This window comes from Oncorhynchus nerka, unplaced genomic scaffold (genome assembly GCF_034236695.1).
Source record: "Oncorhynchus nerka isolate Pitt River unplaced genomic scaffold, Oner_Uvic_2.0 unplaced_scaffold_2151, whole genome shotgun sequence".
Taxonomy (NCBI): domain Eukaryota; kingdom Metazoa; phylum Chordata; class Actinopteri; order Salmoniformes; family Salmonidae; genus Oncorhynchus; species Oncorhynchus nerka.
This window is the reverse complement of record NW_027039142.1, coordinates 35,003-47,795: the sequence shown is the minus strand read 5'-3', so window position 1 is coordinate 47,795 and position 12,793 is coordinate 35,003. Positions and strand designations below refer to the sequence as shown.

The following is a 12,793-nucleotide window of genomic DNA, read 5'->3' as shown; positions in this document are numbered from 1 at the left end:
GTTACCCCCCTCCACCCCAGCCTGTTACCATCACCCCTCCACCCTGTTACCATCACCCCTCCACCCTGTTACCATCACCCTCCACCCCAGCCTGTTACCATCACCCCTCCACCCTGTTACCATCACCCCTCCACCACAGCCTGTTACCATCACCCCTCCATCCACCCTGTTACCATCACCCTCCACCACAGCCTGTTACCATCACCCCTCCACCCACAGCCTGTTACCATCACCCTCCACCACAGCCTGTTACCATCACCCCTCCACCACAGCCTGTTACCATCACCCTCCACCACAGCCTGTTACCATCACCCCTCCACCACAGCCTGTTACCATCACCCCTCCACCACAGCCTGTTACCATCACCCCTCCACCCAGCCTGTTACCATCACCCCTCCACCACAGCCTGTTACCACCACAGCCTGTTACACACCCACCCACCACAGCCTGTTACCATCACCCCTCCACCCACCCTGTTACCATCCCCCTCCACCACAGCCTGTTACCATCACCCCTCCACCCTGTTACCATCACCCCTCCACCATCACAGCCCTGTTACCATCACCCTCCACCCCAGCCCACCATCACCCCTGTTACCATCCCCCTCCCCACCCTGTTACCATCCCCTCCACCACAGCCTGTACCATCACCCCTCCACCCCTGTTACCATCACCCCTCCACCCCACCATCACCACCCCTCCACCACAGCCTGTTACCATCCCCCTCCACCCCAGCCTGTCACCATCACCCCTCCACCCTGTTACCATCACCCTCCACCCAGCCTGTTACCATCACACCTCCACCACAGCCTGTTACCATCACCCCTCCACCACAGCCTGTTACCATCACCCCTCCACCACAGCCTGTTACCATCACCCCTCCACCACAGCCTGTTACCATCCCCTCCACCACAGCCTGTTACCATCACCCCCTCCACCCCCCAGCCTGTTACCATCCCCCCTCCACCCTGTTACCACCCCTCCACCCCCGTTACCATACCATCACCCCCACCCCTGTTACCATCCTGTTACCATCCCCCTCCACCCCAGCCTGTCACCATCACCCCTCCACCCTGTTACCATCACCCTCCACCCTCCAGCCTGTTACCATCACCCTCCACCACAGCCTGTTACCATCACCCCTCCACCACAGCCTGTTACCATCACCCCTCCACCACAGCCTGTTACCATCACCCTCCACCCAGCCTGTTACCATCACCCCTCCACCACAGCCTGTTACCATCACCCCTCCACCACCCCTGTTACCATCCCCCTCCACAGCCTGTTACCATCACCCCTCCACCACCCCTCCACCACAGCCTGTTACCATCACCCCTCCACCACAGCCTGTTACCATCACCCCCTGTTACCATCACACCTCCACCACAGCCTGTTACCATCACCCCCACCACAGCCTGTTACCATCACCCCTCCACCCCAGCCTGTTACCATCACCCTCCACCCACCCTGTTACCATCACCCCTCCACCACAGCCTGTTACCATCACCCCTCCACCCACCCTGTTACCATCACCCCTCCACCACAGCCTGTTACCATCACCCCTCCACCCTGTTACCATCACCCCTCCACCACAGCCTGTTACCATCACCCCTCCACCACAGCCTGTTACCATCACCCCTCCACCCAGCCTGTTACCATCACCCCTCCACCACAGCCTGTTACCATCACCCTCCACCACAGCCTGTTACCATCACCCCTCCACCACAGCCTGTTACCATCACCCCTCCACCCCCTCCAGCCTGTTACCATCACCCCTCCACCACAGCCTGTTACCATCACCCCTCCACACCCTGTTACCATCACCCCTCCACCCTGTTACCATCACCCCTCCACCACAGCCTGTTACCATCACCCCTCCACCCCCTCCATCACCCTCCAGCCTGTTACCATCACCCCTCCACCACAGCCTGTTACCATCACCCCTCCACCCAGCCTGTTACCATCACCCCTCCACCCAGCCTGTTACCATCACCCCTCCACCCTGTTACCATCACCCCTCCACCACAGCCTGTTACCATCACCCAGCCTGTTACCATCACCCCCACCACAGCCTGTTACCATCACCCCTCCACCCTGTTACCATCACCCCTCCACCACAGCCTGTTACCATCACCCCTCCACCCTGTTACCATCACCCCTCCACCACAGCCTGTTACCATCACCCCTCCACCCAGCCTGTTACCATCCCCCTCCACCACAGCCTGTTACCATCACCCCTCCACCCTGTTACCATCCCCCTCCACCACAGCCTGTTACCATCACCCCTCCACCCTGTTACCATCACCCCTCCACCACAGCCTGTTACCATCACCCCTCCACCCAGCCTGTTACCATCACCCCTCCACCACAGCCTGTTACCATCACCCTCCACCACAGCCTGTTACCATCACCCTCCACCACAGCCTGTTACCATCACCCCTCCACCACAGCCTGTTACCATCACCCCACCACAGCCTGTTACCATCACCCCTCCACCATCACCCCTCACCACAGCCTGTTACCATCACCCCATCCACCCTGTTACCATCACCCCTCCACCACCCCTCCCACCACAGCCTCCACCCCCCTACCATCCCCCTCCACCCCAGCCTGTTACCATCACCCCCCCCATCCACCCCACAGCCTGTTACCATCACCCCTCCACCACAGCCTCCATCACCCCTCCACCCAGCCTGTTACCATCACCCCTCCACCCTGTTACCATCACCCCTCCACCCCAGCCTGTTACCATCACCTCCACCACCCTGTTACCATCACCCTCCACCCACCCTGTTACCATCACCCCTCCACCCAGCCTGTTACCATCACCCCTCCACCACAGCCTGTTACCATCACCCCTCCACCACAGCCTGTTACCATCACCCCTCCACCACAGCCTGTTACCATCACCCCTCCACCACAGCCTGTTACCATCACCCCTCCACCACAGCCTGTTACCATCCCCCTCCACCCAGCCTGTTACCATCACCCCTCCACCACCCTGTTACCATCACCCTCCACCCACCCTGTTACCATCACCCCACCACCACCCCTCCACCTGTTACCATCACCCCAGCCACCACAGCCTGTTACCATCACCCCTCCACCACAGCCTGTTACCATCACCCCTCCACCACAGCCTGTTACCATCACCCTCCACCACAGCCTGTTACCATCACCCCTCCACACAGCCTGTTACCATCACCCCTCCACCACAGCCTGTTACCATCCCCCTCCACCACAGCCTGTTACCATCACCCTCCACCACAGCCTGTCACCATCACCCCTCCACCACAGCCCTGTTACCATCACCCCTCCACCACAGCCTGTTACCATCACCCCTCCACCACAGCCTGTTACCATCACCCCTCCACCACAGCCTGTTACCATCACCCCTCCACCACAGCCTGTTACCATCACCCTCCACCACAGCCTGTTACCATCACCCCTCCACCACAGCCTGTTACCATCACCCCTCCACCACAGCCTGTTACCATCACCCCTCCACCCTGTTACCATCACCCCTCCACCACAGCCTGTTACCATCACACCTCCACCACAGCCTGTTACCATCACACCTCCACCACAGCCTGTTGCCATCACACCTCCACCATTTCCCCCACTCTCTCACCGTGCTACTAAGACATCGTCCACACAGGGTGCTCCTGAACTCTCCGAAGGTCTGCTTCGCGGCGCTGGTGGTGTAGAATCCCTCCGCCAGCAGTACAATGCAGTAGAGGAAGAAGAATGAAGCCAAGCCATAGATAACATACTGGAAGTACTGGATACTATGTTGGAAGAGCAGAAGAGCAGAAGAGGAGGGGCAGGATGGCGAAGGAAGAGGAGGGTGAAGGAAGAGGAGGGGCAGGGGGGTGAAGGAAGAGGAGGGGGCAGGGGGTGAAGGAAGAGGAGGGGCAGGATGGTAAAGGAAGAGGAGGGGCAGGATGGTAAAGGAAGAGGGGCAGGGGGTGAAGGAAGAGGGGCAGGGGGTGAAGGAAGAGGGGCAGGGGGTGAATGAAGAGGGGCAGGGGGTGAATGAAGAGGGGCAGGGGGTGAATGAAGAGGGGCAGGGGGTGAAGGAAGAGGGGCAGGGGGTGAAGGAAGAGGGGCAGGGGGTGAAGGAAGAGGGGCAGGATGGTGAAGGAAGAGGGGGCAGGGGGGTGAATGAAGAGGAGGGGCAGGGGGGGGTGAATGAAGAGGAGGGCAGGGGGTGAATGAAGAGGAGGGGCAGGGGGGTGAAGGAAGAGGAGGGGCAGGGGGTGAAGGAAGAGGAGGGGCAGGGGGTGAAGAAGAGAGGAGGGGCAGGGGGTGAAGGAAGAGGGGCAGGGGGTGAAGGAAGAGGGGCAGGGTGAAGGAAGAGGGGGGGGATGGGTGAAGGAAGAGGGGCAGGATGGGTGAAGGAAGAGGGGCAGGATGGGTGAAGGAAGAGGGGCAGGATGGGTGAAGGAAGAGGGGCAGGGGAGAAGGAAGAAGAGGGGCAGGGGAGAAGGAAGAAGAGGGGCAGGGGAGAAGGAAGAAGAGGGGCAGGGGAGAAGGAAGAGGGGCAGGATGGGTGAAGGAAGAGGGGCAGGGGAGTGGAAGAAGAGGGGCAGGGGGTGAAGGAAGAGGGGCAGGGGGTGAAGGAAGAGGGGCAGGGGAGAAGGAAGAGGAGGGGCAGGGGGAGAAGGAAGAGGAGGGGGCAGGGGAGAAGGAAGAGGAGGGGCAGGGGAGAAGGAAGAGGAGGGGCAGGGGAGAAGGAAGAGGAGGGGCAGGGGCGAAGGAAGAGGAGGGGCAGGGGAGAAGGAAGAGGAGGGGCAGAGGAGAAGGAAGAGGAGGGGCAGGGGAGAAGGAAGAGGAGGGGCAGGATGGTGAAGGAAGAAGAGGGGCAGGATGGTGAAGGAAGAAGAGGGGCAGGGGGTGAAGGAAGAGGGGCAGGGGAGAAGGAAGAGGGGCAGGGGAGAAGGAAGAGGGGCAGGGGGTGAAGGAAGAGGGGCAGGGGGTGAAGGAAGAGGAGGGGCAGGGGGGTGAAGGAAGAGGAGAGGCAGGGGAGAAGGAAGAGGAGGGGCAGGGGAGAAGAAGTATTAGGACACATCACTACGGTAGGACTATGATGTCTACCATTAACATGAGGTCTACCATTAACATGATGTCTACCATTAACATGATGTCTACCGTTAACAGTAGGTCTACCATTAACAGTAGGTCTACCATTAACAGTAGGTCTACCATTAACATGAGGTCTACCATTAACATGAGGTCTACCACTAACAGTAGGTCTACCACTAACAGTAGGTCTACCGCTAACAGTAGGTCTACCGTTAACAGTAGGTCTACCGTTAACAGTAGGTCTACCGTTAACAGTAGGTCTACCGTTAACAGTAGGTCTACCGTTAACAGTAGGTCTACCACTAACAGTAGGTCTACCATTAACATGAGGTCTACCATTAACAGTAGGTCTACCACTAACAGTAGGTCTACCACTAACAGTAGGTCTACCACTAACAGTAGGTCTACCAGTAACAGTAGGTCTACCGTTAACAGTAGGTCTACCGTTAACAGTAGGTCTACCACTAACAGTAGGTCTACCATTAACAGTAGGTCTACCATTAACAGTAGGTCTACCATTAACAGTAGGTCTACCACTAACAGTAGGTCTACCATTAACATGAGGTCTACCATTAACAGTAGGTCTACCATTAACAGTAGGTCTACCACTAACAGTAGGTCTACCACTAACATGAGGTCTACCATTAACATGAGGTCTACCATTAACAGTAGGTCTACCATTAACAGTAAGTCTACCATTAACATGAGGTCTACCATTAACATGAGGTCTACCATTAACAGTAGGTCTACCATTAACAGTAGGTCTACCATTAACAGTAGGTCTACCATTAACATGAGGTCTACCATTAACAGTAGGTATACCATTAACAGTAGGTCTACCATTAACAGTAGGTCTACCATTAACATGAGGTCTACCATTAACATGAGGTCTACCATTAACAGTAGGTCTACCATTAACAGTAGGTCTACCATTAACATGAGGTATACCATTAACAGTAGGTCTACCATTAACAGTAGATCTACCATTAACATGAGGTCTACCATTAACATGCGGTCTACCATTAACATGCGGTCTACCATTAACATGCGGTCTACCATTAACATGTAGGTCTACCATTAACATGCGGTCTACCATTAACATGCGGTCTACCACTAACAGTAGGTCTACCATTAACATGCGGTCTACCATTAACATGCGGTCTACCATTAACATGCGGTCTACCATTAACATGCGGTCTACCATTAACAGTAGGTCTACCATTAACATGCGGTCTACCATTAACATGCGGTCTACCATTAACATGCGGTCTACCATTAACATGCGGTCTACCATTAACATGCGGTCTACCATTAACAGTAGGTCTACCATTAACATGCGGTCTACCATTAACATGCGGTCTACCATTAACAGTAGGTCTACCATTAACATGAGGTCTACCATTAACATGCGGTCTACCATTAACAGTAGGTCTACCATTAACAGTAGGTCTACCATTAACATGAGGTCTACCATTAACATGCGGTCTACCATTAACATGCGGTCTACCATTAACATGCGGTCTACCATTAACAGTAGGTCTACCATTAACAGTAGGTCTACCATTAACAGTAGGTCTACCATTAACATGAGGTCTACCATTAACATAGGTCTACCATTAACAGTAGGTCTACCATTAACAGTAGGTCTACCACTAACATGAGGTCTACCATTAACATGAGGTCTACCACTAACATGAGGTCTACCACTAACATGAGGTCTACCATTAACAGTAGGTCTACCACTAACATGAGGTCTACCATTAACAGTAGGTCTACCATTAACAGTAGGTCTACCATTAACATGAGGTCTACCATTAACAGTAGGTCTACCATTAACATGAGGTCTACCATTAACATGAGGTCTACCATTAACATGAGGTCTACCATTAACAGTAGGTCTACCATTAACAGTAGGTCTACCATTAACATGAGGTCTACCATTAACAGTAGGTCTACCATTAACAGTAGGTCTACCATTAACATGAGGTCTACCATTAACATGAGGTCTACCATTAACAGTAGGTCTACCATTAACAGTAGGTCTACCATTAACAGAGGTCTACCATTAACTAACATGAGGTCTACCATTAACAGTAGGTCTACCATTAGGTCTACCATTAACATGTAGGTCTACCATTAACAGTAGGTCTACCATTAACATGAGGTCTACCATTAACATGAGGTCTACCATTAACAGGGTCTACCATTAACAGTAGGTCTACCATTAACAGTAGGTCTACCATTAACATAACAGTAGGTCTACCATTAACATGAGGTCTACCATTAACAGTAGGTCTAGGTCTACCATTAACATGTAGGTCTACCATTAACAGTAGGTCTACCATTAACAGTAGGTCTACCATTAACATGGTCTAGGTCTACCATTAACAGTAGGTCTACCATTAACATGAGGTCTACCATTAACATAGGTCTACCATTAACAGTAGGTCTACCATTAACATAGGTCTACCATTAACAGTGAGGTCTACCATTAACATAACTATGAGGTCTACCATTAACATGAGGTCTACCATTAACAGTAGGTCTACCATTAACAGTAGGTCTACCATTAACAGTAGGTCTACCATCTACCGCTAACATTAACATGAGGTCTACCATTAACAGTAGGTCTACCATTAACATGAGGTCTACCATTAACAGTAGGTCTACCATTAACAGTAGGTCTACCATTAACATGAGGTCTACCATTAACAGTAGGTCTACCATTAACATGAGGTCTACCATTAACAGTAGGTCTACCATTAACAGTAGGTCTACCATTAACATGATGTCTACCATTAACAGTAGGTCTACCATTAACATGAGGTCTACCATTAACAGTAGGTCTACCATTAACATGAGGTCTACCATTAACATGAGGTCTACCATTAACAGTAGGTCTACCATTAACATGAGGTCTACCATTAACAGTAGGTCTACCATTAACATGAGGTCTACCATTAACATTAACATGCGGTCTACCACTAACAGTAGGTCTACCATTAACATGCGGTCTACCATTAACATGCGGTCTACCATTAACATGCGGTCTACCATTAACATGCGGTCTACCACTAACAGTAGGTCTACCATTAACATGCGGTCTACCATTAACAGTAGGTCTACCATTAACATGCGGTCTACCATTAACAGTAGGTCTACCATTAACATGCGGTCTACCATTAACATGCGGTCTACCATTAACATGCGGTCTACCATTAACATGCGGTCTACCACTAACAGTAGGTCTACCATTAACATGCGGTCTACCATTAACAGTAGGTCTACCATTAACATGTGGTCTACCATTAACAGTAGGTCTACCATTAACAGTAGGTCTACCATTAACAGTAGGTCTACCACTAACAGTAGGTCTACCGCTAACAGTAGGTCTACCATTAACATGAGGTCTACCATTAACAGTAGGTCTACCATTAACAGTAGGTCTACCATTAACAGTAGGTCTGCCATTAACAGTAGGTCTACCATTAACAGTAGGTCTACCACTAACAGTAGGTCTACCATTAACAGTAGGTCTACCATTAACAGTAGGTCTACCATTAACATGCGGTCTACCACTAACAGTAGGTCTACCATTAACAGTAGGTCTGCCGTTTAGTTCAATGTACTTATACAGCAGACTTAGGGGACATCTAAACAAGGCCAATCCTGGTCCTGGATCGCCAAAACAATTGAGGTTTTTGTTCCAGCCCAGCTATAACAAAGCCTAGGTCTTGGCCACCCCTATTCTAATCAGTTGCAGGTATTCCTAGGGGGGTAGTTTAGATTAAAGCAATAGCCTTTGAGCCACTCACAGGTAGGCCAGGGTAATGTAGTCCTGTAGGTTACGGGCGAAGTATGTCTCGATGAGTCTCTCCGTCTCAGTGAGGGCCTGGTGACCACAGCCACAGAACAGAGCGATCCCAGAGAAACACAGCAGAGTGGCCACCAGGGAGCAATATGGTACCCCTCCCAGGCACTTCATACAGCAGTCATAACAACCTATAGGACAGGACATAACGACATAGGGGTTAATGTAGGGTTATGTATGGGTTACCTCTAGAGAAGCATAGGGCAATCCTCCCAGGCACTTCATACAGCAGTCATAACAACCTATAGGACAGGACATAACGACATAGGGGTTAATGTAGGGTTATGTATGGGTTACCTCTAGAGAAGCATAGGGCAATCCTCCCAGGGAGTGGAAATGAACACACGTCACTGTGACTAAATGGATGGATAAACAACTGTATACTGTCAGGATCTGGCTACAGTTATTACACTATCCAGCTGTGGTCGTAAAATCTCTCATCCCTGGGTTACTCTTTGTGGCTTTGGACTGCTCTGTTCCCTATGCACAGTAGTGTTCAGTCTGTCAGCTAGCTACGGGCATTCTTCCCCAGAGTCATGTGCTGTGAATGGGCCCTTAGGATGTGAGGATCTGTCTGTCCCAAACCCAGCACTAACCCTGGCTCCAATCAGCGCTCACACCATGGAGAGTGGGAGAAAAGAGAGAGGCTGCTTGTGTGACTGCAGAGACAATGTTCTTTGTCCCAGTGCAGTGTGGGAAGACAAGGGCCACCAATGTCAAGCAAACAATAGCCAGAGCCAACTCCAGCACCCACACTGGGGTTTATAGGAGCAGAAGGAGGCTTGTGACAACCAGAGGGATATCCAATAGTCTGTGGTGGAAGTGGGGAAAGGCAGGGGGAGATCACGCTCTCCCTCAGAAGACTGGCTGGAGCTGGTACCATTATTACAGTTGGCACAGATGGCTGGAAGGGGCACCATGCACTCCGTGACTCCAGGGTTTTGTTTGTGTGTGTGTGTGTGTGTGTGGTGTGGAAAGTGTGATCAGGCTGTCTTCCAGGTTGCATAATCACTCCAGTGTGGAAATGAGTTTTATACCAATTAAAAAGTTTGCCAATGAAAGAACACGGACTAAGAGCCAATTTATGGTTGATTGGAAAATGTGGTCGGGAAACTCCGTATGGATGGTGTTCTGCAATTACGGAGACATCAGAAACACGCAGAAGCCAAATTGAGCTTTGGACCGCATCACCTTGCTCCTCTCAAATGTTGTAACAATGCGGAGGGCTCCATATATAGTTCCGCATTGACATGATTAGTTGGCGGTGGGTGATGGCGGGATGTCCTGTATAAACACAAACTCACTTCCTTGACAACAGCTCCGCGAAGCGCAAGAAGTAGAAATGCCCTGCCTTCTGCAGGCAGATGCCGTATCACTTTAAACGCTTCACGGCCAATGCAGACGTAAGATTGACCATGACGCGCCTTTTATAAACACACTGCCGAAAAGCCCCTTCAGTAACATGACTTGATATTCAAGTCTCAAAACCTATGTTCAAGCAATTTTGTTATTTTGACAAAATAGTAGTACTTATCATACACATAGGAAGGAAAATAGCAGTACTTATCATACACATAGGAAAGAAAATAGCAGTACTTATCATACACATAGGAAAGAAAATAGCAGTACTTATCATACACATAGGAAGGAAAATAGCAGTACTTATCATATAGCATAGTCACCCAGCAAACAGTTCAGGGGTTTTCTACCTAGTTTAAAACAGTTCAGGGGTTTTCTACCTAGTTTAAAACAGTTCAGGGGTTTTCTACCTAGTTTAAAACAGTTCAGGGGTTTTCTACCTAGTTTAAAACAGTTCAGGGGTTTTCTACCTAGTATAAAACAGTTCCACTTCTCTATTTGCACAATTCTAGCCTCAAAAGTCCCCTCTCGAGAACTGCAGAGAGGAACTATACTAATAAAGACACGGACCTATTAGGGACCTCACAACTTCTCATGGACATCACAGACCTTTATGCCCGAGAAGCGAGTGAAACAGGAACTGAAGCCCATTAGTGTTCAAATTGTTGCAAAGTGGCCTATAATTAATTCACTTGCTACTTTCCTAAAACCAATAGCACTTAGAACACATTGGGTTGGTAAAAATGAAGACATTGTAAGTGAAAGACAATGCACTTCTGAAAAGTAGGCTAGTTTGTACCTCTCGAAAGCATTAAACAAATCACTTACCAGCACTTTTCATGCCAGCCATAATATAATTCCAAAGTCATTCAAAGAATACAAACGAAAATGTAGAGTTTGGTTGTGGTTGGTTGGCTATTAATAGCCATTTAGAGGTACAATAACGAATGTAGACGACTTACCCATGTTGTCTCTGGTAGGATGTGCGCTCAATACCGGGCTTCTGTGCTGCTTTCCACCCCAGCTGCTCGATGATATTATGCACGACTTGTCCTCAGCACCCGTATATCAATCTCAACTCGCTGTCTCTTTCTCTCTCTCTCTCCAACAATGAACAGACAGACCCGCTGATGGCTGAAAGTCGAATCTTAAAGAAACAATGTCGCTTTTCAATGAACTAGGGGTCCGCACTAGAACTGGCCGGGTTCAAGACTGAGGATAATGAAGGTCAACTTCTCTCGCCGTTGGAGAAATGTACTTCAGTTCATTGTTAGTAAGCAGTACCACGTGCATTTGCATATCATTGTGGTAGCATATCCAAGATGTCTTCCCTGAAAATATTGCACATTCTTCTCTTTATTTCTTTTGTTTTCAAGTGTAGCCTAGTCTAATAGGCCTAGCAGTAGTGATGTAGGACTACTGTTTCATGGGATAATAAATAAAACAACAACCTACTGGCCTTGTATGAACCATCCTGATCTCGCTAGCTTACATTTTGTTTACGGGCTCCTAACCAATTGTGCTATTGTGTGTTTATTGCGTTATTTGTAACTTATTTTGTACATAATGTTTCTGCCACCGTCTCTTATGACTGAAAATAGCTTCTAGATATCAGGACAGCGATGACTCACCTCGTACTGGAAGAATATTTTTTCTTTAACGAGTAGGATGCAAAGGATTTACTTCAGACACCCAACAAGACCCAAATCACCGTCATTCTCAGGAAGACAAGACAGATATCGGGGACGTAGGTCGGCGTGCCTTGTAAGGATCCAACGGCGATTGAGTAATCCCCCTCTACCATCAGTCCTATTAGCCAACGTGCAATCATTGGATAACTAAATGGATGAGCTGTGATCAATACTATCCTACCAACGGGACAATAAAAACTGTGATATCTTATGTTTCACTGAGTCGTGGCTGAATGACGACATGGATAACATACAGCTGGCTGTGTTTTTGGTCCATCGGCAAGACAGAACAGCTGCCTCCGGTAAGACAAGGGGTGGTGGTCTGTGTCTATTTGTAAATAACAGCTGGTGCACAAAATCTAATATTAAGGAAGTCTTGAGGTGCTGCTCACCTGAGGTAGAGTATCTCATGATAAGCTGTAGACCACACTATTTACCTATATTTCTCGTAGCTGTGTACATACTACCACAAACTGGATTTCACATGAGACTGGGAATACAGATATGCATCTGTTGGTCACAGATAACTAAAAGGTATGGGCGTGGATCATTAAACCAGTCAGTATCTGGTGTGATCATTTGCCACATGCAGTGCGACATCTCTTTCACATAGAGTTGATCAGGCTGTTGATTGTGGCCTGTGGAATGTTGTCCCACTCATCTTTAATGGCTGTGTGAAGTTGCTGGATATTTTTTGTCGTACACGTCGATCCAGAGCATCCTAAACATGCTCAATGGGTGACATGTCTGGAGAGTATGCAGGCCATGGAAGAACTGGGACATTTTCA

At 49.7% G+C, this 12,793-nt stretch overlaps 1 protein-coding gene across 1 annotated transcript; it reads right to left on the bottom strand.

Annotated features, from left to right (window-relative positions):
* Positions 1–3,630: 3,630 nt before the first annotated feature.
* Positions 3,631–11,605, bottom strand: LOC135567311 (myelin proteolipid protein-like; the record flags this gene model as incomplete). The annotated part of the gene is made up of 3 exons (XM_065014736.1): positions 11,277–11,605; positions 8,900–9,086; positions 3,631–3,787 (listed from the first exon to the last, which is right to left on the bottom strand). Coding segments are annotated over exons 1-3 (348 nt in total), but the record flags the coding sequence as incomplete, so codon positions are not given.
* Positions 11,606–12,793: the final 1,188 nt, after the last annotated feature.